At 34.5% G+C, this 26,420-nt stretch overlaps 1 protein-coding gene across 4 annotated transcripts in view; it reads left to right on the top strand.

The window, feature by feature from the left end:
- Window positions 1-26,420, top strand: part of LOC119085246 — a 54,225-nt gene that overhangs the window by 6,745 nt on the left and 21,060 nt on the right. For all 4 annotated transcript variants that reach the window (XM_037195579.1, XM_037195576.1, XM_037195577.1 and 1 more), the window contains exon 2: window positions 4,285-4,993. In XM_037195579.1, the coding sequence (XP_037051474.1) occupies window positions 4,821-4,993 (173 nt within the window). In that variant the 5' untranslated portion in view covers window positions 4,285-4,820. The remainder of the gene's footprint in view (window positions 1-4,284; window positions 4,994-26,420) is intronic.

Below are 26,420 nucleotides of genomic sequence, written 5' to 3'. Positions count from 1 at the left end.
AATTTCCTGCTCTTCTTTTATCAGCCAGGCTGGGCCTGTTCTCTATTTAGAAAAGCATCAAGATTATTCGATTCTTTTTCGGACAATATTCCATCAAACATCCATCGAACTGATGACGAGGATCATTCAAAAATTGATCCACAATAAATGGTTATAAATTACCATCCCTTTAAAAAAATCAAAATTGTTATTCCAACATTGTTATAAAACGAAAATAAATCACCAATTCAAACGCATGTAACTCAAATAAAATATAATTCGAATAAATCACCATAAATCCGAATGGCAGGCAGTTAAGGTCAGTTGGTTAAGCGGTTCTATTTTTAACAACCGTTCATTAGTTCAGCGTATCCATATAGTATATCATCGATGTTCAACACTACATTTCCATTTTATTCCAAACAAAATCGACCACCGTAAACCAAAAACTATATGAACCGATTGAAATCGGTCGTCCATCGAAATTTCATTCTGGTGTTTATGTTTTCTAAATGAATCAATGTCTTGGTAACCGAATAAAAAACCCACCGAAAACTCGTATAGATACGAAAACAAAATGTTGTGTTGCTTGCATGTTAATGTCGTGTTTTTGTGTTTGAAAAAAAAAAAATAGTTTCAAATACCAGCAGCTGGGGTTGAAGGCACGCAATGCCAAATTACGTTAAATTATATGAAATTACGTCAATATATTTTGATGTTTGACCAATGGAGGTTAATGTTTTATGGTTTATATTTGGATAACAGCCATTGATTTTGAACACAACTTACATGTTTCTACAAACGATTACCTTGTCAAGTAAACGATAAAGAATATAATAACCGTGAGCGTGTTACTTACTTCAGCTAGGAGTTCCACCGGAAATACTTTTAACATTGGACTGAGTTATTAGGTTTCCAATTCTGACTATTTCTGACTACAATCAGATCGAATGGAAATGTTGCTTACGCTACGAATGAAACTTCGTTGATTTTGCTAAATTCGTCATACAATCGAGTCCCAGGGAGCTTGTGAGCAACAATGAATTTAAACTACCAGTATGGTCTGATGCCACCGCGAACGACATGATGATTTTAAAATCGGATTCAAACGCACTCATTTTCATACTATTTTGACATGAGTGATGAATGAGTTCAAGATAAATCGACCGATTTTGAAGAATAGGCCATACCTGTTATGTAGATTCATTTGTGATCAGCTCATATCTACTTTGAAAGTTACAGATTGGCAAGATTCATTGAACCACTAAGCCAACCTTGCGGGGATGACGTGGCTTTAGACAAATGTTTAAAGTAATGAATAAACGATGCAATAATAATTAGTACATTACGTGCGTGGTTCCAAATTTTTAACGACTAATAACTTTGGGAATTGAGTGGTAGAGGGATGCCTGAAACTGTAGGTCATTCTTTAAAACATTTGAACTTTTAGTCATTAAATAACGGTGTATGGAAGTTCACAAAGTCAAATGAAACTTTGTGGCTTTGCTTGGAGCTGATGAAATTGATGAAATTGCCTTTGTTCACGTTTCAATCAATTTTATCATCTCCAAGCAGCAGGTCGTACTTTTGAGAAGAAAAAATTCTAAAAATTCGAGAAAATCAAATATTCAAGAAAAAATTCGAGAAAATCAAGAATATTTCAATAAATTTTTCAATAAAACACGTTGCCGGTTATTATGACTTGTCAACTTTAGGCACACCGGAAAGTGCTAAGGTCGAGAAATACCTCCAAATAAATGTCTAAAAATCAAAAATTTGACTTTTGATTTTTAGAAATTTATTTGGAGGTATTCCTCGACCCCCTTAGCACTTTCCGGCGTGCCTAAAGTTCCTGCTCGAGAATTATCCCCTTCGTGTTAATGTTTCGACTTGGGCGAATTCGCATAATTTCATGAAAATCGAGAAAAATCAAGAATCTCGCGAAAACATTTTCTCAAAAACTATTACTCTCATGCAGAACAACATAATTTCATATGATGCTGGCAGAACGGCAAGGCAAACAGACAATTTGGCACTAAGTTAATTACTTTACCTTTCACTAACACTGCCAGTAATTCCTAGCAATTTAATTCATCTGGTGAACGTATATTGAAGCGGCCTAACGCTTGCACGTTGAGTGAATCAATTTCGCAAAACTTTATGATCGATATCAAAATGTTGAAAAGTTAGATTTCAAATCCATTTATATCTGCTGTGCATTGTTATTCTAAGAATCTAATGACGCATGATGCACCTAATATCCTGTAATATTTTCAAATCTTCGAATATTTCGTCCCAACCCACTTATTCCGATGATAAAGCAAAGACGTACTTTCAACGAAACATTTTACGAAAATAGATTCATTTTATCTACAACGACCTTCCATATCAGCAAACAAATGATAACAGTGGAACGGTGCTCTGTCCGCTGAAGCATTCGTCTCGACCTGATGCAATATATAGAGTGAAAAGCTATATTTTCCGGTGTGTGTGCTCAGGATTATTGTAATTTCAACCGAATATCTGTGGCGGTGTTATCTTTGTCAAAAAAAAATGTTTTGTGAGATAAAAATGTACGAATTTTAATTGAAAGCCATTGAATGATTGTCAAGTTCATGTTTCGATTCGAAGTTAGTTAGGCCACACACACAAAAAAATAACTCTTTATCAATCCATAATCTGCGCTCGTCGCCTTTCTTCGACTGTAACGGTTTTTTCGATAGATAAATGCTAATCTAGACATCATAGACTACATACTAAGCAAATAGATAAACTGGCCCAATCTAATACCGAAGAGTCTAATGAAAACATTAAATAAGTCGGACCGTCATTTAACTGAATGGTAAATAAAGTTGTAACGTGCACGTTTGTGTAGTTTTTTAGTGAGAAGTTGTTGGTGTTAGATGTGTCTTTCGAAATTGACACTGTGATGTACCATGTACGCTAAGATTTACATCATCAGTGTACCTGTAGCAGGTATCACTTGAGTTCAGACAATTTCTTTTTTTCGACAAATTACCTGCTTCATCATAATTTTTATTGAATTTTAAAAATTGTTTCTATGGTTCACGTACAGGGCAAGGACTTTTTTGCCTAAATTTAATACCTTCGAGAGTTCTGATGAGTTCTGAGAAATGTTAATAAATTCAAAATTCTTAAACGAAGCGACTATTTGCACCCGGGTGCGAATAGTATTTAATACACTGTTTGAACTCTGCTGCAAATAGTCTTTAATACACTAGCTGGTGCACATCACAGGAAAATTGATTTTTCCTTCTAGAACTTAACCTGTTACGATAAACACAAATTGATTTTCCTTCTACGAATTGGTCTAATGTTTCGGTGTTGTATTAGAGGAAAATTGATTTTTCCTTCTACAAATTGACCTGAGAAGTAGGTGTTGCATTAGGGGTGAATTGATTTTTCGTTTTAAACTCGCCGAACCAATTTTGATTTAAACTTTGAAAAACCGTATTCAGCAGAAAATCTGTCGCACAAAGTGATTATTTGCATCTGTTTGCCAATCGTGGTACTCTGGTTCTTCCATTTTCTTAGCTGGAGCATGAATGTTTCACCTCAGAAATTAAGAATGTTCCATCCGGTGCAAAAAGTGTACTGGAGGCTATTTGCAACCGAGTGCAAATACTGTACTGACGACTATTTGCAACTGGGTGTAAATAGTGTTTTAAAGACTGTTTGCACACGAATGCAAATAACACCTACCTTTCTTAAAATAGTACCAAGAACAAGAGAGCTATGCATAGAAACATGAATTTAATCTTTGAATTTGCAAAAGCAAATCGTTCATAATTATCCAACAATTTTTTTTTGCTTTCTGGTTCAGAAACATTTCGGCTAAAGGCGAATTAACTTATCGTGGACTAAAATTTAATTACCATCCATTCACATATATTCATTTATATGACAGATAAGCCCGCACATTAACTAAAAACGACAAAAACACACAAATTCGGTAAAATCCATGTTTTATCGTGAGGTTTTTTTGTTGTTGTTTGTTCATTTATCAACACCGACCGACACCATTATAAGTCGTAAGCCCTTCAGATATATTTTCTACTTCATATCTCATTCAATCTTTCACGTTTACATTGAATTCGCACAAAATAAAGCCAGTCGTCAGTCGTTGTTACAATAAAAAATTCACTCAATTACAATATTCGCCTGGGCAAACGTTATTATCGTTGGAAAAATAACTTTTTTTTTGTATTAAAAGCAAAATTTTTTCTTTTCTATCTGTCTGCAACGGTCTGGCATTTTTTTAAATTTAATGTTTATTTGCTTTAGGACTTCTTCTCTCGTTTCTTTGGATGAACAACGCTGGGATATGCTGCAATTTCTATTGCGTTTTCAACTTTATGCATCACTAAACGAATTTCTGTTTCAAATATAGGAAAAATAATCAAATTGTGCAGTGTTCTTTAGTGCTTACAATAAATAGTCTCGGAGTTTATTTTTTGTAAATCATTTAATTGTGGAATGGATGGCGCAAAAATCATAAACACAAGTGAAATAACAAGTTTTTTTTTTTATTTTAAATGAAATTCTAGTGAAATAAATAAATTATATTTTCGTTAAAAGAAGGAAAAAAACCGAAATTCAAATGAAATTTTTCTTTTGAATTATTCAAACGTATTTTGAGAAACTGCAACAACAGCACCAACCAAATACAAGTTCTGTTAAAACAGTTACGTTATCAAAAATTTCGAAAAGATCCTAAAAATATCATCATTTTTATCGGAAAAACAAAACAAAAATCGTTTCACTCATAAATCAAAAGAAAAACAAACCCGAAAAAAATAATAATCAATATTTTAAAGTGAATGACGTTGATTGGGCCTGGCGCCGGAATGGCCTTTATGATGAAGAAAAAGAAATATAAATTTTCGGTGGATTTTCTATTGGAAGAGTTGGTGGAGGTGCCATTCTTAAATGCTATGCTGTTTGCCAAAATTCGACTGTTGGATGGTGGATCGTTTCAGGAATATAGTACAAGGTGAGTGACGAGAGATTTTGTATTTATTTTGCGTTGACTCATTTACATTATTTACCAATTTAATCGGAAATTTTGACTCAATGTCAATTTCAATTGTTTGTTTCCTTCTGTCCCGATGATTGTATCGGGTCAAGCTGAAATCGATAACAAACCGAAATTCCAATTGTTTGTTAATTGGATTTAGCTCACTATAATGCGATGATTCGTTAATTCGGTTATTTGAATAGACAAGGTATTGATGACTCAGTCTATTTTGATTGTTTGTTTATGTTAAGCTTAGGAGAGTGACTTTGTTCTAAATGGAAAATGTCGGCTTGACACAGCCTGTGTACAAAAACTATTTTCCCGTATTTTCTTGAATGTTCTAACATTTTTCTAGTCTTTGTCAGTTTTTCCATGATTTTCCACAAAAAAAATTTGGGAAAATTTGGAAAAGTGTTGAAAAATTCTGGAAAGTCAGAGTTGGGAAAGCATTTTGCTGCACTTTTTCCCTACATTTTGACATATTTCCCAAAATTTTTCCAAAAAATATTTTTAGGAAAATTTGGAAAAATGTTGGAAAATTCGGGAAAGTGTGAGAAATTTAAGGAAAATACTGAAAAATGTTTCCTCAAAAATTGTTCCTGGCTCTGTATGTTAAGTGACCAACAACAATTTCTAATGTATGAAAACCATCAAAACTAGGAATACTCTTTTTAGACCCGTACGAAGTACTGGGGTCTTATAGGTTTACGCATACGTTTGTAACACGTCGAATTGGACTCCCTGAGTAAGGGGAAACATATTGTGGTTGTCTAGAGATGCCAAATCCGCGAAAAAAAAAATGTCCGTCTGTCCGTCTGTCTGTCTGCACGATAACTTGAGTAAAACGCATCCGATTTTGAAAATTCTTTTTTTCCTCGTTTGGTAATGTCAAAAGACAGGCTAAGTTCGAAGATGAGTGATTTTGGATCGACCCCTCCCGAGCTGTGGCCCAATAAGTGCTTTACGGTTTTTCGAAGATATCTCCGGACATTCAAACGTTACACTTGTAAGTGATACGTCAAATAAAAGGTATTTACAATACCGATCGACAAAAATAAAGTTTATGGAAATCGGATGACCGACTCGTGAGTTAGACCCATTGGTGTGAAACAGGCACAGGGCGGCAAGCAGTTTTTGCTTGTAGGTCGGCCACATTTGAACATATTTCGTCTGTTTTAGCTTTATTAGATAGGTATTGACCGTACCAATCAGGGAAAAAAAAAGTTTTTGAAATTATGTTCTCCGGAGCATGAGCTCGGTCTCTTGGAGTGAGCTCTTATCTGGCTACTCGGCCGTACAGTGAACGTGGAGTATTTTGTCAATATCTCGAGTAAATTTTGACCGAATTTCATGAATTTTTTTTTTGTTTGAAAGGTATTAACGAATGTAAAGCGTCGGTACTATTTCCGGTCTCCTAACAAAATGGCTGCCGGCGGCCATATTGGATTTTAATAAAAGTGATATATCTTGAGAAAAATGATACTTAGAGAGTTTCTGTTAACATGGAAATAATTTGTTATGTGTGTGGGGTTTCAGGGATTCCATATACGGACATCTATATATACCTATATACAGCTATATTGAGCTATATACAGGCATATAGAGCTATATAATAGCATATTCATCTGTGAAATGTTTATTTATAGGAAAATATAGGTAAATATAGCGGTATATAGCTGTTTAAATAGGAATTTATCAAAGTTGACTTCGTACGGGGCTGTCTATATTGCCTCCGGCAATTTATTTGTATATGATAACAAGGCAAAGAGTGGATAATGCAAGTGATTTTAAAGGGCGAATAGCTTTTCAGTAGAGAATGAAGTAAAAGAAATGAAGAGTTTCACAGTAAAGGCTTTTGATACGAATAGGTGTTTCGTACGGGTCGGCGTTAGCTATGTTTTGTCTACAATTTCCAGACTTTGTACGGGTAACCCTCCACTCCAGTTTAGTGGAATTAAAGTTTAAAATGCTGAACGTGTGTGAATTGCAGTCTAAATATGTTTTCCTTAACTAATTCAACCAAGTCTATAAACCAAGAGTTATATTCTTGGTATATCCTAAGCTTTTACGAGTAATTTATTGCTCTGTAAATTGTTATTGTTACTGAAAGTAAGAAGATATGAGACACGTGCGGTTCATTATATGGACACGCGTCCAGTCATGGATTTATTTATTTTTCTCTTAATTTTTGTTTGTTGTGACAATGCTAAAACGGTAAATTTTACCCCAAAATTGGTGGCCTACATATCATCGATTGTAATCTCATATTTCTTGCTCTATTGTAATCGATAACCGTTCGTGCCACCGCATTAAGCAGTAATTTTTCACAAATTTGGACATTAAATGCACCGTTTTGCGTACCACCATTTTAACACTCGCTTGTGTCTCTGTTGACACTTTATTTTTACCGAGTGAGCAAAATTATCCCTCTGTGCGATGTAATTTGTACGTTTATCTCACACATTTGAATAACATTCCGTTCCACTAAATTCTTATTATTTATTAACAGCTGTTTTTTCGACAGCCTATATCGCACATTTAGCTGTGATTTACTATACGTCTGCGTCTCTCAATCTGTCTTGTTTCGGTTGTGGGGAGCATAAATGAATTATTTAACATTTATATGTATAAGGAGCAGACATATGTTTTGAATTACAAAAAATGGGGATGAAGTGTTCGCGAGATACCGGCTCTTGAACGTTCTTCAAAGTCTATTTCAGAGCGTAAGAATTAAATGGATTTATCCCGTATCCATACGTATTTCTTATGTCCCATCGTTCCACGCATCCACACCCAAAATATACGGTATATGTTTACCCATCACCCAACAGACATAAAAATATGACGGTACCACGGTACGTAGGTCCTTAACACTGATATTATTCTGCAGTCTTCGTAGGGAAAGAAATATCCTTACAACGAAAATCCAGCAGGATCTCTGTGCAGTGAGATGTCTAAATTGTGCTTCAATTTACCAAGCGCAAAGAATTACGTCATCAACGTAATTTCAACCCCATTCAATCAAATAACTCAACTAAAATGAAAAGAAAATTGAAAGCAAAAAAGAACTCCTTTGTAAGGTATATCTGCTATGTAGCCTGTTTGTTAGTTTGCTTGTATTTTATGGAATAGAATGCGGTGAGAATCTGCGGAAAATAGAAATGTTGTGATACGATACGCGCTGCATATATTCTCCCTTGATTGATATATACAACACAACATGTACAACAAACAAACAAACACGACTAGACTATGACGTTGTAGAAGAGAAACATTTCAATTCAGAAACATGATTGATGTGTATAACAGTTACGATAGTGACCGAACAGAATGAATTTCACTTGGACATTTTTATCAGCTTTTTCCAACGGAATATTCCTCGAGCAGTTCCATCTCGCTACCGTTTGAGCTGCCTTTACACTGATTTCTGTTTGCCTATTCATGTCACATTTGAATAGATTACAACTGCAATATTGTGGTAACGTTGTGGTTTCGAGTGTTAATTTGCAGCAAAACTGAAAGCATTTCATAATTTGGAACAATTGGTTTACATATGTCATAATGTTGCAGAGTACACTTCATACGTCTATTTAGATGGATCGGTTAGAATGTAGAATTTCAGGCGAACATTGTTACAATGCACAGAGGGATTCTTTCGAAAACGTACCAACCGAAATTGGATACATTTTACAACGGACTTTTTTATGTGTACCCTGAAAGGTTTTCTCGTCCCTAGTAGCCAAAACTACCATCAAAAAATTCTTCGATGCTTGTGTGGCTGGTGATGATCGAAAACCGAAAGAATGTTGTTTTCTTGCAGAGTGCCTTACTGATATTCAAAAGCTACGTAATCGGGCGGGGTGTTGTTGGTAAGGTACAATTCGTACAGAATTTCGTAATTCTATATTCGCTGACATCGTAAACGTAAGTCAGCAGCCGTACAAGCTCCAGCACTGACAAAAAAGTTTCGAAAAACTCACCTGTTGCAGGTAACATTGTCTCCAGGTAATCTACAAGAGCTGCCTCAGCTGTAGCGCCCCATACAAAAAATACAGCTGCGGCAGATAATGTAGATTACCTGGAGACAAAGTTACCTGCTACAGGTGAGTTTTTCGAAACTTTTTTGTCAGTGAGAACATACCCCCGAAAATACTCGCAATTATCTTTTCAACGACTACGTAGCATTCTTGTATCCGTAAAGAACATCATAAGAAAAGTGGATGTTTTCAGTTTTGCATAATCTCCCACTAGCCACAAAAGCATTGAGGATTTCGTTTTGCAGGAGTTTTGGCTTCTGGAGACCAATCCTTTTCATGGCACACATTAAAAATTCAGTTGGAAAATGCGTCCGATTTCGGTTGGTACGTTTTGAAAAGAAACCCTTACTCTCTCACAGGGTTTCTAAAAATAGAAATCAATCAAAATTTTGGTCATCATATTACGTATGGATGAATGGTGGCTCAACCAAATCTGTTTTAGATGTTAGGTTGTTCAAATAATTTCGAAATGATGTTGAAATAACGAAGCAATGTTCATCTAGGAAGCGTAGAAAGTGCAGGGTGTCATTTTTTTGCCAACTGGCACAAATTTTATAATTTAATTCAGACTTGTAACAACCTAGCCCATTCCAATTTATTTTCGTTTTTGAACGATATACTTTGTTGTTGTTTACGAGACGCCAAAAGCGCTACCGAAAGTTGTCGTATATGTCTATCCTAATTATGCACTCTTGATGTCAAAATCAATGCAATTAAAAAAAACGCTTGAGACAGCTGTGAAATATTATGCAAAAAAAGAACTAATTCTCTGAACAGAATTACCACATCACAATTTAAATGCTGATGTGTTAATCGTCCAAGAGTAAAAAATGACAAATCTTTCAAAACAATATCATTTCTATAATTAAAAATTTTGGTTCGAATCAACGGTCGTTTCTGCTCTTTTTTTCCCTGAATATATTTTCGCTCGAACGTGTATTGTCACATGAACCGAATTCAATTTCGAATGTTGTTTAAGACGATTATATTTTTAGATCACACACTATAATAACCAAAAGAAAAAAAAAACATTTTTTTTGGCCTTTTCAATATTATTTTGCATATGATGAAATTAGTGCCAAATTCATTTCTATAAACATTCTCTTCCAACTATTTCTGTCTGCGACGCGCGTGACGGCGATTTGTTTTCATTTCACGTATATACTATCATTCAAAATGTGATATACCTATAAACAATCATTGTAACTGTACGTTTGAAGGGTAAACAAAACAGATAGAACCAACAAAAACCGCTTATATGCACCAATGCCATGATGCAAAAACTTTTGTCTTGAGGAAATGAAAAAAATTTGTTTTCATGAAAATTTCTCACATTCAAACAAAGCCTTTCGGGGAATTTATAAAATGTTTGTAAAGTTGAAATAGTTTCTGTTACAACTTGCACAAACTAATGTTAACCTAGGTTACCTAATAACTTATACGACTTGGGAGTTAACTTTTCTGGTGTATTACGCACATACACGAGAGTTTCAGTGCTATGATGAAATTTGAAAATTCAAGACCGCTTGTAACGTCGGTTACATTTCTTCAATGAAAATAATGGAATCGAGTTTATATGGAACAACAGAACTTTTAAACAAGGTAAATGCTTTGCGATATACACCTGACTCGGTCAGAGTACATTTTTTTCTTCATATTATGAGCTACGATGTACAGAGAAAAAAAAAACCCGTCCGTACGTCAATGAAATTAAATGGAAATTTTGTATCCATTGCAATCGTCGGACAATGCTGTTTGAAGTTGTTTATGGAATTGAATTATCTCTGAATTTTCAATGAGATAATTAAAATCGACTGTTTTATACCTAGAAATTGCTTACTTTGAAGTGTTACAAGGTATTCGGAAATTGTTGTTGGCTGGAAAATTGTAATTTTCAAACTTTTTTCGAGGCATTTTATGAGGAATTCGTGTTCTTAACAGATTCATTTCAGTAGCTTTCGGCTCTGTAAAAGTACATAATCGAAAACGATACACTTGTTCGGGGTACTCTTTGAGAAAGGCCTATTTCAAGGGAATTGAACTCTTAAAAAATCTTTCATTTTTCAAGCGATTTTTTTTGTTTAGTCTGGTTTCAGTCGCCCAAAAAGGCGTTTTGACTAGTCACTTGACATTAGTAAAGAATTCAATTGTGAACATTTTGATCTATATAACTCCAGAATTGGTCATAAGTTACAGCCACGATAGTACTTTTTTCGCAGCGCCATCCCTTGGTTTTCTAGTTAGGATGTATTTTTTACAGATCAGGCATAGGTTAAGACTAATTTTGAAATTTTATTTACTTAAATCGGACTAAAAATGGATTTCATAAGGCACTTTCTATTTCTTGACGCCATCTTGGATTACAGCGCCATCTGTCACTAGAAAACTTCAAACTTTTGTCGAACGTCTTTGCCTTAGTCCGTGCTACTATATTAAGTCATAACTTTTAACATCCCGATCGTGGAAAGCGTGACTTTAAGGAACAGACTTTCTCAGTGGTTATTGATGTGCTCGAGCCAGCCAACTAACTTCGTTTCATATTTTTTTACATTTTAACAAAAAATGAAATTGACACACTGAAGATAATTGAGGCTCGCTGAATTTCGACTCACTCGATTAACAGCAGTCAGGACATACCTCCAAAAAAAAAATTCTAAAAATCTAGAATTTTATCTTTTATTTTTATAAATTTTTTTGAGGTGTTCCCTGACTCCTTAACAAAAATCCAGTGAGCCGAAATCTGACTAGCCGCAATTGTTTTAAAGAATTTTTGTGAATTTTTAAGAATTATTCCCTTAAAAAAAGCCCTGCATTGAGTTCTTTGATGTGTTTTTTTTAATGTACAGCCTTTATACCTATATCTCATTCCCATTACATTTACGCAAAACAACTCGAAAGATTTTTTTTCGATTATCTCATTTTTGTGCACCGAAAAATTTCCTACTTTTTAAGCCAACCGTAACACATCACTTTCATTTTTCTACTCGAAAACTGTAACACTGTCCTCGTTACGATATTACGATAACATAACTGCAACAACTATGTAACTTCTTACATTTGCAGATACAATTGTCAGGTATTTCGAGTGTGACCTTTTTCGCAGGCATTTTTTTTATTCAATGAACATTTCTTTTGCGGGGTATTTTTACTGGAATTACAAAAAAAGTTAGATAACGATTGCTGATAACAGCCAACGAACGTAAAACCTCTAGGTATAATGAAATTATATCGTCGTGTACCTATGCCGAAACGGTGATGATAAAATATGAATACAATTTTCCTTCAATAAAACATTGTGGTACGAGGTTATTCGGGGGGGGAAAAATTCTAGCACAAATTTTTCGATATTTTTACTTTACGTGAAGTTGTGCAACATTATTGAAATGCCTTTAATTGAACGAAAATTGCGAAATAAAAATATTTAAACGAAACAAAAAAGAATTCAATTGGCATCACGATAATTCAGACAATTTACGTTTCAAACCAGCTTATAATATTCAAATAAATTTTGCTCAATTGACGATGTTTTATATTCATTCGTATATATATGCATGCAAATACGACCTTGTCAGGGTCATACTAATAATATGCCATACCATTTTTGCATACCTTCATTTTGCCGTTGGCCGAATTGGAACCGCATTACGGTGTCAGATATGAAAATGTTAAAATTATGTAATTTTCTTTATTTTGAAACGAAAAAATGATATTCGGTTAAATGTAGCAGAATCAAGTGGATGGAGAGAAGAAATAAAAAAAATTTACACGCGAGAATGTCATACCGAAGTAGCGGACAATAAACCACGAAATAAAAAAATAAAAAAATATTTCAGCCACTTTAGCAATATAAGTAAATAAAGCTCTCGTGTCTACACAATATCGGCTCGCGTATTTTATATTTATCAATTTTTTTGAGTTTAGTAAATGATGTAAACAAACCAGTTAAGTCGGTTCATTTACATACATCTTTGCAGATGTCTTCGTACGCGCCGCGATAAAGAAAGCAAAAGAAGGTTTTTACCCTAAATTTTCGGTGTTGTTTTTTCAAGTGAACCGAGAGAAAAACCTGAAATCGGAGATTATGTTCAAGCGAGTTACGTTTTTCGAAACATGTTTACGCATAACATGTTATATTTGTGTCACATTGATTGCCAGACAATATGTCTTATTCGGCATAAATTGGGTTAATTTGTTGAGACTCTCATAGTGCGTTGTTATGCAAATTTAATCAAATTCATTTTTTGTTGGCTATGGCTTGAATTTCATTCCAGTTGGTTAGACAAAAGACACTGATTTTTTTGTTATACGAATTAAAGTGTAAATCGTGAGCCCTAGGGTGTTCCCGCGATATTCGTGTATCACCATGATACTGGTGAAGAGTTGTATGTCTTGTCACATTCTTAGTTCTGCGAAAAATCGAATTTATTTTCAAAAAAAGGCGTGTTTGGTGTCATTTTAGAGGGGAGGGATCGGACTTCGAGACAAAAAAGGCCTCTTTTATTGAAGGAATGAAGCTCAAAAAATTCACGAATGACTCTGACGTAGGCCATATTAGCTTTCGAATTTTCGAGGTCGCATTTGAAATGTTTAAATTCTCTAGAGCTTCATTCGCAACAATAATATTTTGTGTCTAGCTAAACACAAGAATATTTTACGTGTCAGCATTGTGGGAACACCCTAGTGAGCCCGTTAGGCATCATTTGTAACGGCTATTTAGACCCGTACGAAGTACTGGGGTCTTATAGGTTTACGCATACGTTTGTAACACGTCGAATTGGACTCCCTGAGTAAGGGGAAACCTATTGTAGTTGTCTAGAGATGCCAAATCCGCGAAAAAAAAATGTCCGTCTGTCCGTCTGTCCGTCTGCACGATAACTTGAGTAAAACGCATCCGATTTCGAAAATTCTTTTTTTCCCCGTTTGGTAATGTCAAAAGACAGGCTAAGTTCGAAGATGAGTGATTTTGGATCGACCCCTCCCGAGCTGTGGCCCAATAAGTGCTTTACGGTTTTTCGAAGATATCTCCGGACATTTAAACGTTAAACTTGTAAGTGATACGTCAAATAAAAGGTATTTACAATACCGATCGACAAAAAAAAAGTTTATGGAAATCGGATGACCGACTCGTGAGTTAGACCCCTTGGTGTGGAACAGGCACAGGGCGGCAAGCAGTTTTTGCTTGTAGGTCGGCCACATTTGAACATATTTCGTCTGTTTTAGCTTTATTAGATAGGTATTGACCGTACCAATCAGGGAAAAAAAATGTTATGAAATTATGTTCTCCGGAGCGTGAGCTAGGTCTCTTGGAGTGAGCTCTTATCTGGCTACTCGGAAGTACAGTGAACGTGGTGTATTTTGACAATATCTCGAGTAAATTTTGACCGAATTTCATGAATTTTTTTTTGTTTGAAAGGTATTAACGAATGTAAAGCGTCGGTACTATTTCCGGTCTCCTAACAAAATGGCTGCCGGCGGCCATATTGGATTTTAGTAAAATAGAAATATCTTGGGAAAAATGGTACTTAGAGAGTTTCTGTTAACATGGAAATAATTTGTTATGTGTGTGGGGTTTCAGGGATTCCATATACGGACATCTATATATACCTATATACAGCTATATTGAGCTATATACAGGCATATAGAGCTATATAATAGCATATTCCTCTGTGAAATGTTTATTTACAGTGAAATATAGGTAAATATAGCGGTATATAGCTGTTTAAATAGGAATTTATGAAATTTGTCTTCGTACGGGGCTGTCTATATTGCCTCCGGCAATTTAGTTGTATATGATAACAAGGCAAAGAGTGGATAATGTAAGTGATTTTAAAGGGAGAATAGTTTTTCAGCAGAGAAGAAAATGAAGTAAGAGAAATGAAGAGTTTCACATTAACGGCTTTTGATACGAATAGGTGTTTCGTACGGGTCGGCGTTAGCTATGTTTTTATTATGGTTTCTAACTTATGCGTGAGCTTATTTTCTATCTATTTCTTATAAGTAATTTACGCATGAAACGCAGTCATTTCATTTACGTCTCCGTCTACTATCAAATATTAATTCATCATTTTTATCTCGAATTATGTCATGAATAGTGCGTCAAACATGAAAAGCACGCAGCATGTAAAATCTTGTACTTCATCACGTTTTAACAAACATTTTTATTATGTTACGTATGCGTGAGCAAGGTATCTATCTCTAACAAATTACATACTATGCAAAGCCATTCCGTTTGCGTCTCCGATTACTATCAAACAATTAAAATTCTGCAAACTTTCCAATGTAGTAAGGTAAAGGGTCTCAGTGCCAATACAGCTCCAATTAATTGATTTATCTTTAATCTAAGGATATACCTGGAGACGGCTGGATTCATTAGTTTATTTTGTGAGAAAATATTATTCTACTGGTTCTCAAACTGGTTTTTCTTCTGATCCCTTCAAGGTTAACATATCCCTTTATGAAACCACAACAATTAGATTCGATTGTAACTGAAGAACCGAAATGATTCAGGTTTTTCTATTCGTGCTTACATGTCAGAATCAGAACAATGTACGCAGTAGTGATAATCAAATGACAGAGAAATCAGATGAAAGAGTTGATAGAATATCCCATTTTCGAAAATCGAGTAAGTCTCCTGTAACTGCCGAGTAAAATTTAATTATAATAAATTGAAACAATCATTTAATCAATCAATTAATTCATTAATTGTTATTGATGTTAATAGTTTGATACCGTACCTAATTGACGATGTTATTTAAAGAAAATCACAGATGCTCACAAACACCTCGTAATAAAAAAGCCCCAACACTTGACGACAACAATATAATACAGGGCGAAGAGGTCAATTGACCGACTACCTTGAACTAAATCGACATCAATCAGTGTACCCACCATTTCTGTATACATAATTGTGTAGCTAAGCCATAACATTGTCTCACTTGTAGCCAATTTACAATTCTGACAAAAACGAATATTTCTGTGAATTCAATTCATATCGCTCGATTTCGAAGTCGTTGCTCCGCAATGTTTCGCAATTTATCTGTGATTCACCTAATTGATAAGTTAGATCACACAAATTACTCAGAACGATAAATTGCCATCTGACTTAAGAAAAATTGAATAATAGTCTCCAATTATCATCATATGTTCCACATTCAACTCGACATCCAACACACATACGAAATAAATTCAGAGCACAGTGACAAACTGGTGGTGTCGAGTGTATATCCAAATTTATTACATTTAATTATACACTTCACGAAATCACATGTGAATTGTTTTGCTGAACTCGTGGTATTACGGTGTTTGTGCAGTACAGACATACCAGTCAGACAAAACCTTTAATCATTATTTAAGGTATGAAATGACGCAAGCTAATTAGAAGTTATTAGCGGAATGGGAAGGAGAAACAGAGCGCGTGACCCACAAATTGTGAAGCGTAACATGACATTAGAGGCAAATTTTATAAAAATAAAAAAAAAACAAAAAATTAGCTCAGCTTCAGTATTCGTATTTTCTTATCTAATCTCTTGCGGAAACATTTCCTAATTGTAAACAAATGGCACCATTGAAATGTATTATGGATGCTGGGCGGTTACACTGGTTACAGTTGGTAAAGAAAGTAAAAGTTATCAACTCAAGTTTAGGTTTTATCATTTCGTCAAACAAAAAAATCCAACAAAATTCTTCGCGTGTTCGTTCCGGCCAAACATCGATAGCAATTTAATTTGGCTGTAGACATTGTTGCCACTTCAAAATTATATGTTTTTGTTTCCACGGAATCTGTTGCGATGTTTACTCCGTCGTGTTATTATGGTCTAAGTATCACTTAAGCGTGCGTAAATTAAATATTTTCTTTAAATCATCAGACAGAAACACTGCACTTCGATCGTGTGTTTTTGTTATCCAAGTTTTTTTCTTTCTTTCTTTCCTCTACTGATGTAGGTATATCAGTCCGAATTTAATTGCTCTGAAGAAGCAACAGGAAAATAAAAATCGGTTACTGTTTATGTTTTCGGTATACACATATGATGAATGGGTATAAACAACTTCCACACGTTTTCAACGTTTTTAAAAAATTATTTGGCGTAACGGAAAAGATTTATTTTTCTTTGTAAATAAAAATGAATGGATGAAAATATGATTATTCATAGTCAGACCTTCATTCGAATAGAATCTTGATCTGCATTTATATGTTGGATAACCCGCTGGTGTTGGGTTCGATTTAATTTAAATTTTCTTCAGTTTTTGTATCGTTGTACTTGAGTAATGAGACGACAAACGTCCAGCGATTGTTTCACAAATTTTGTATCACAAACACTAAGATTTTTCCAACATTTTCTCTCTCACGGGGCTTCAGAATTTTGAAGAAATAATTCTCAAAAATTCTTTAAATTCCTTTAAAAAAATCCGAAAGATTTCGGAATATAAAGTCTTGCTCTGCCAAAGGCTATGTTTGACATAGACTGCAGACGTATCTCGGTGTGGTCATTAAATCTGTTACTTCAAATGTAAACTATTCTTTAAATGTTTCATTCAAAATCTTGTACTTCATTATTTTAAACAAACGTTGTAGCTAGTGTTCATCGTTGAATTTCTAATGTATTTCTTGCTAACAGATGAAGTCTAGTACTTATTCTCATATGGTCAGTTTATTACGGCAACCTTTTCGGCTCTGGATGCTTTTAAACTATCTCAGAACTTCTATCACAAAGACTCGACATACATCACAGTTTTCGTGAATTGAACGAACATTTTTCCTTCCACTTTTCGTTCATCAAACTTTATCGTATGACGACGGGTATGATATATGATTGACAATCAAGCATAATGTTTCATGTTGCTCATTTTATGCATAAATTTATGTTTCTTTCTTCGTTATGTTAGGCGTCGAACAACTTCGTACATTTCCTCTCCAAATGGAATGGCAATCAAATGTTTGAAAATGTATCCGACTTGGATATTTTTCATTAAAACATTTTTCAGCCGTGTTATATAACAGCAGCGCGTTTCAAATGAACAAACGGATATTATTAATTGCATATAACAGCAATTTATAATTGATCAATGCTAAGTAGTTCATTTATTCAAATTTTAATTTTGGATTTGGTCGTCTTTTTTTTGCTTTGCTCATCGTCTATTTCTACACATTGATTGCTGAGATAAACAAAAAACGGAAAATAAAAGCAATACACTTACGGATGTACGCATCACGTTTGCTTAGTACTTTGTAACATCAAACAAGGCAAATTAATTTCATCGTTAAATTAAACAGCATATTCCAAGCGAAGTGGTATTGTAGAATCCGTACATTATAATGCACACAACCTTCGAAAATATATTTTTTTTAATTACAATTCTAAGTTCGACATTAAACGCCGCCGTAACACCGACTCAATTACAAGGTTGATTTCATGCATTGCCCCCTTATCGGCAAAGAGTAAAAGAAACAATTGATTTCGAAAACGAACTTGAAAAGTGATAAGCGAACAACATTATTGGCGGAAGTTTTGTTTTCGTTGATAAACGCTAACTATTTTCAATTTAATGTTTGTATTTTTATCGACAAATAAAATGGTTTCGTGAATAATGCAACTGGAACAAAAAATAAAATCGTGTCGCATAGACTACCATTGTCGTCGGATTGTTTGGATTACGGGAAATGGAGTGGAATAGCAATTAAAGGCAGTTAATATTGTCACCTAATGAATTTTACCTGTAATCCTATTTTAATCTACAATTTTTTTCGAGTGCATTTAAATTGCTGTAACATAGTCGTTGTCACGTTTTAATCGCGACAGAGTCATACACAATTTGTGGTGTATTGAGTAGCACCATGATCTTACTAATTATTTGTGAAGAATTCTTCGAATAGTTCAGTATCTCTCGCCCTCTTCAAACGTAAACAATGTAGAAACTACAAAGTCACGTTGTTTCTACAGTCAATGACAATAAAAACAATTGTGAGCATTCACAGTGCCTATATTTCGTGGACATTGATCTCCACACATTTTTCTAGATTCAGTAGGTACGCTTTGGTCATTTTACAGTTCATGTGGGCGCCAGGCACCACATATGCACTAGCCATACTTAAAAGTTTTCATCGAGGACCGTAAACTCTTATTAAATCATTAGTCCGGCTAACCTGCGACCCTGAAAAGATTCGTTGGTCTTAAGTTAACTTTGAATTTAAAATTGTCAAAGCTGCTGACCAGGACCGATTTTTGGAATTAAATTCCTTAAAATTCTTACGAAATTTTGGAATTCTTTTACGAATTTAGTTCCGCAAAAAAAGCTCTGTGCAACTTCACTGCCAGTTCGTTCAACAAAAAGAGGTTTTGATCTGAATTCAAACCGATTCAAATTGTGGAAAACTTTATTTTCTTTTAACTGGCCCTGATGTTTTGAGACGAATTCATTTGTGTGCAGAATTTTTTACATTATTTGATTCGGTGGGATGAATCGTTAAATGCAACTGACAGAAATTTGAAAGCTCCTCCAATGAAGAATATATGAATCTGTAGTCGGACATGGAGCCGTGAACAAACCGGGAAATGTATGGATTGGGAAGTTTTACGTTTTTAGTCACCGGGAAATTTTGACCTGGAAGAAATCATTATTTCCATGCACGACTGTAGTTGAACGATCGAACATTTTATCGAAACTTTGTTTCCTTCTCAATTTTCTGATAACATATTGAAAACAACAAAAATAAATTGACTTCACACGACGCCTTATCAACGGAGAACCGTGTCTAAGTACGTTTCTTTACTCAATCTCAAATCTACCTTTTCGCTACAGCACACGAAAGAACTTTGTTTCATTAAAATAAACAAGTCAAAAATCAGAAATTTATTTTCATTTCAACTAAAACCGTTGTAAATCTAATACTCTATGTATATATGAACACACTGTCTCTAAAAACAGTAGAATTTCGTCACGTATACATTACGTTACTGATTCGACTCATGCCCACTTCAATTCACAATTAAACAAAAAAAGAAAATTTAGTTCAAAAGATAAGAATAATAAATACGGCAATCAATAAGTGTATAGAATAAGTGGAGGTACATGGCAATCAATAAACGAATACAAAGAGTTGAGGTGTATACTTACTTAACAATTTAACATCTTTACAATGTTCAACCTTTTCTGTTATTATACCGTGCAAATTGAGCATGAGTAATCCTATTTTCGTGGATTGACGTATCTTTTCGCTACAAAAACATTGTTTATAAATCTATAAATAACATTTATCTGATGTACTTTCCGACGGTAATCTACTCTTTTTTCCCCCCAATCGATTGATATAAAACATCTTCAAATTTTATCACAAAAAACTCAATGATTCATACGCTGGCCCTGAAGTAGACAGCGTTCTGAGTTGGCAGACATTATTGGCCAAAACAATGTTGTTGTCATTGTTTTGATATTATTTCATTGGAATAAGTAAAAACGACAGAAGAGTGAACTGTAAGAGGTCTGCTAGATGAAATGTCATTAAATAATGAAATTGCAAGCGAACGGTTTTAGCTATAGTTTCCGCTCTTGCACTCAGCTACGGTATAATGAAGTTTTTGCGCTAAACTATTTAAATTCTGTGGAAGTTGGGAAATAGTTGTTTTTTAAATCAGTGACGAAAAATGAAGCTTTCGTTGGCTTTTTTGTGAAAAACGTTGCATACCACTCGGTGATGAATGCTTCTTTAGTCAAATTTTACCAGACCTGAACCTGAAATTGAAAACCTGGCCTGACCTGTTTCAAATTTAACCTTACCCGACCTGACCTGTTTCAGGTTAAGCCTGGATTAACTTAAATTGACCTGATTCATTTGCATATTTTTAGTTAGTATTTTGAGGTGATTTAAAATCATGTTTTTCGTCCCGTAAATAATTGGCGAAACAGGTCAATTCAGGTGTAATTCAGATCCAATAAAATTCAGGTCAGGTCAGGTTTTCCATTTTCAGGTTCAAGTCAAGTCAAAATCAATCAGATAAGTTCACGGCCAATAAGGTTTGATGTTATTCAGTTCAGGTTTCAGGTTGACCTAACCTGTTCCGTGCCTTATTTTGTAGACACACGATTTGTGTTTGCATCTCTTTCTATCACATTTTAAACAACATCTTGCATCTATTTCGCACGCGTGACATACTTTATGAACGATCACCAGTTCCTAAAACAGCATTCATTTTCACTCAGTGACATAAATAACTATTTCTTCCATTCAACAAACGCATTCGGATGCATAAAATTAAAAATCGATTAATGTTCAGCTCAGAAATATGATGTCGGCGTCATCGCTGAATCATAAAATTGAATTTTCATCCCACCTTTTGATCATTATGGCTTTTCTATTAGAATTTTATTGTCGTGCATTTCGTTGTGCAATTTTATTTTTTCTGCAAAATAGCACGGCAAATACAGAAATCTGAAGAGGCGCTAACGCAATGTAATATCGAAAAATAAACAGCACTCTGGCAAACAGAAACTCTTATCTCGTCCTCAATCTACTTAAAATATTGAAAATGTTTTAAAGTTCCACGAACGGAAAGTCTTACGTCGGAGGCAACCGTTCTATTTTCCAAGAAATTCTCCGGTATGTACGTTTACCAATTGGGTAAATCCTATCGATTCGCGTCAAGAAGTTAATAGCTTAATGGAACGGAAATTCAGTCTTACGTTTATTTTCAAAATGTAATATTATGTGCTGACATCATGTCATTAAATATTATGACTTTGTAACTATTACTATGTTATCAGCAAATATTGTACGCACATTGTCGAACGAGACTACCAGTATGTTACCAAATAATAAATTTTCTGTGTATAGTGAGACCACCTATAAGGAACGTGTAAATAAATATATCCGCTCGGAAAACACCTTTATGGGACTAAAAGGAATATATTAATTGGGTTACTTTGTATGTTATATCGATTGTGTCCTATTTAGCGGTTTTCTGGGCGCGTATATTATGCATACATATATTGATGTGTAAAGGTGTATGGATTCGAAGGGATAAAGGGAAAAACAATTTCGACTGAATTTTATTTCCATTCGTTCAAGCAATTAAATATCAAATGGTCCGGATATGGAACATCAATGGGATTAGAAAGGGGATATTTTGTAAAATTGGGAAATAAAGTAAAAGCACAAGCGTGAAAGAACCAATAAAGGTTTTAGTGACTTACCATGCCGACCATACATTCATATGAGTATTGGGGACGATCTTGGTAGGAGAAGAATGTTTTTCACAATTTAGGTCATCGCATCCCAAGTTCAATCGATTATATTTTTACTGGCTGTACGTTTATAATATCGTCAAAACAGTTTTGTGTATTTACAGCGATGGAAGACTAAGAACCAGCAGGAAGATTGACAAACAAGTTGCTTGGAACTACAATACAAAGATTGTTTTTTGCTGGTTCAGTTCACTTTAAATGTCCCAAAAATTCCAATAAGCTTTGAGTAGTGTGTCATGTCTCTCTAAGATAACGTTGGGAATTCCGTTTAAGCAAAGGTCTTAACGAATTAGCAGAAATTAAGCTATCGATTTAGAAGTTGTCACAACAAGAAATCGAAAACTTACTTATGTGGTCAACGGTCACGTAACAGAACGCACTGATAAGATACAGAGGTGTAAGGTGCAAAGATAATTGGAAATTCTAACGGAAGCGACTGTACTAATACTAATTGATTTTGCGTTTCTGTTGCTATGGTCTTTTGGTAAATACTTAAAAGAAGATAATAAATCGTCTCGTCGCTCTATCACGGGTAAATTCTGCACACAGAAAATGAGAGCCACTGTAAACGTTCATATCACGTCCAGAGTAACCTTTTACATTCTATTTCCAAAGTCTGAATAATTTATTAATTCTTTGAAGAAAGCATGTCGTTTGGGTGTTACAATTGTCTTCGAGTGACGCCTTGAACACGTGTATTTTGTAATTCCATCAGACTTCTCTATTTTAAAAATATGAAGACATTTTAACCGACGACGTGAGTAATTACGGTCCAAAATGTCACCATAAAAGAACTATACCCGCACATTGTCGAGAGTGTCACATTCTATTTTCAATTCCATCAAAATGATATTTACCAACCTCGGCATGTTGTTGTACTTCAACTCGATTCGGTAATACATATTTCTGGAAAACGATATTTTATTCCGGTCTTTAAGAGCACACAAATGCCGACCTTCATAAGTAGTAAATCACTACTTGAATACATAAAATCAATGCTAATAAATTTCATGTGTCCTATTCGATTAAATGCTTCACCTTGGTGAGAAATTGAGAATCCAATCGATCCGATGCTTTCGGAGAGAACGTACACATTCAGTGCACATGAAACTGTTTTCCGATACGTATTCAATGTAATACAATCACTCAAAAACCGTCTAAACAAATTTCAACTTTCCCAGCATCATGGTGTATCTGCTGTATGTATATGCTATATGCCATTAATCCATAAGAAAGTTGTTGAAACAACATATCGACGATTCGATGAAGATAAAAATAAAATAAAATCTTTCATTTGATGAAACAAAACACGTCGACTTAGTCGCTTCGTTTCCATTATAAAATTGCAATTCATACCGCGCGGGAAGGTCGTCTGACATATTTTATTATTATTTTAATGCAACATGCAATCAAACAGGTTATATGTTTGACGAAAAAGGTGTAGACGAACGAAAAGGTCATTGCTTAGCCAACGAGAGACTGAGTTTGTATTTTCTTTAAACAATTTTTTTTTTCGTTGAATACCTAGTCGATTTGGATTCCGATTACGCGACCGTGTTTTCGTTTTATTTATTTACTTTCTGTTCATAAGAAAAGAAGTATAATTTTATGCATGGAAATTTATCGATTCAAATTGAAACAAAGAAATTGTTTTCAAATCAATTCCCATCGAAATGTCATGCTGTGTTTGAATGAGTCGTGCAATTTTCCCTTCATCCCCATGTAGACACACAATTCCTTGACATTTCCCTTATCTCTTTTATCGACATTTTGGGCCTTTTTAATATTTAGACATGCTGACAATTTTCATTAACCGTAATGACACCCATGGGGTGTGTGTACTTTGAATGTGCGCCATTTGATCTGAAGAACTTTGCTCAATTTTCAATTGTTTTCCAATTTTGTTGGGTGACTCTCGTCTTGAATATGGTTGATTGTATGATGGGATCGTATTTTCGGTTATGGTTTGTGAAGGGAAGGTTGGTGACGTGATTGTATTTTAGAACTATTTATGGCACTTTGGGATTAATTTGTATTATTAAGAAATTGATAACCTGTCACGCATATGAAGTATATCACGAACAGTATAATTGTGAAATCTATTACTTCTGTTGATCTAAGTATTTGCAAACTGACTTTAAAACAATCTTGTACTTCAATTGTTTTAACATAAATTTTGGTATGCATAGAAGTCACAACTCATCACTTACTTTTGTCATTGCTGGCGATAACATGTGACATTCAAATCTGTAGATCGACTTTACAAAACTTTACTATTACAAATCTAAATTTGTCAAGACGCAAACGACCCAATTTTCTGGCATATTCAATTTGACTTGCATGCGTATATGATTTCTCTTAGTCTTTTATAAACCAATATTAGATTGTTATAATAACCAACAATGCCAAGCAAATATTCACAAAAAAAACTTCTCCATTTTGTTATTGTTTACTCTCATAATGTAATTCTTTTCTGTTATGAAACAAAATTATTGTTTGTTTTGAAACTTGCAATTCAAATTAATTTTATTCGACCAGCATACGTACGCATGGTCGCATGTGGATCACACTGGTAAATGATATTTGTATTTTAGACTGTTTCGTGATTCGAAACGACTTCAATATTCGGCTTTTATATGTTGCCGTATCCATTGACTGTCGGAAATCAATTAAAAATTGATTTCAGCGACCTTTTTAATTAAATAATTTTTTTTTGTAGATAAAATTAATCAAATTGTTGCGTTAATCGACGCGGATGTTGAGTCTACATTCTACAGGTATCTATTATCTTGATAAATAGCGGTAGACACTAGATACAGATACACACGTCCATATAGATATGCAAAACCGTGAGAATTAAGATTCGATGGGTATAACGAAGTTACTATTCGACCGCGAGTACAAATATCATCTTATAGTCTATTCGCCCACCACGGTGCGGTTGAATGAATTTTAACTGAGCATTTAGATGCACTTTTGATATTTTTGGATATTATTAGGCAGCTCGGAGCTCTGAACAAGGTTCCACAAAATTTTTTGATTTTTATCCGTACCGTCGGTGACATAGGTGCATAGCCCATCCTGTCAACAGAGAGAGTGGTGGAAAACTGGTTGCGGTTTCAATCGATTCGAAAATTTCACTGTAGAAGGACACATTTCACTTATTCATCCAACATATCGGCACTGTTGACATGAGTCATTGCATGTGTGGTGTCGATGGACAGCTGACACTTCTAGCATTTCAGAATTAACCATTTAATTAAAAAAAAAATTAATAAGTGCGTCTCAGGTGCCTTTGAAACAGGGCTTATTTTAGAGAATTTTAATTCTGAAAATTCCGAAAATTCTGAAAAAATTCCGAAAAAGTTCTGAAAAATTCCGAAAAATTATTTCAGAATTTTTCGGAACTTTTTCGGAATTTTTCAGAATTTTCGGAATTTTCAGAATTAAAATTCTCTAAAATAAGCCCTGCTTTGAAACATGCAAATTTTACCAAATATGAGGGAAAAACTTTGAGCTACTGTCGGCCTCTATGTAGTTGGTCCCCTTAAATAATTTTTTGGTCATTGCTAGAACTATTTATTAGCTTCATTCCTCAAGTATCCACGCCTCTATGACTGTTCGAAAATCACGTTTTTTCAACTTTAGCATGTCTCTGCCGGCTTCACTTGCACTTAGGGTACCAAATTTTTGTACAATTGTTATTAGAATTTCAGGCAGTATCGATTGAAACCACAACCAGTTTTCCACCACTCTCTCAGTAGACAGGATGGGCTATGCACCAATGTCACCGACGGTACCGATGAAAATCAAAAAATTTTGTGGAACCTTGTTCAAAGCTCCGAGCTGACTAATAATATCCAAAAATATCAAAAGTGCATCGAAATGCTCAGTCTAAATTCATTCAATCGCACCGTGCCACGCGTGGGAATAGCACATTATAGAAAGGAATTGGATCATTATGTAACGACTAAGAACATAAGAATTTAGCTTTGAATCGTCATTGTATATTACCTAAGATATTCCTCGTGCAGATGACGAGTCAACTTACAATTTGATTTTTCTTGTACGAATGGGAGCTATAGGACTGTACTTATAAAAGGGAATTTGATTTTCTATGCTTTGTCAAC

Source organism: Bradysia coprophila, unplaced genomic scaffold (assembly GCF_014529535.1).
Source record: "Bradysia coprophila strain Holo2 unplaced genomic scaffold, BU_Bcop_v1 contig_94, whole genome shotgun sequence".
Taxonomy (NCBI): domain Eukaryota; kingdom Metazoa; phylum Arthropoda; class Insecta; order Diptera; family Sciaridae; genus Bradysia; species Bradysia coprophila.
Note: the sequence above shows the minus strand (reverse complement) of the source record. Positions and strands in the feature narration are given on the sequence as shown.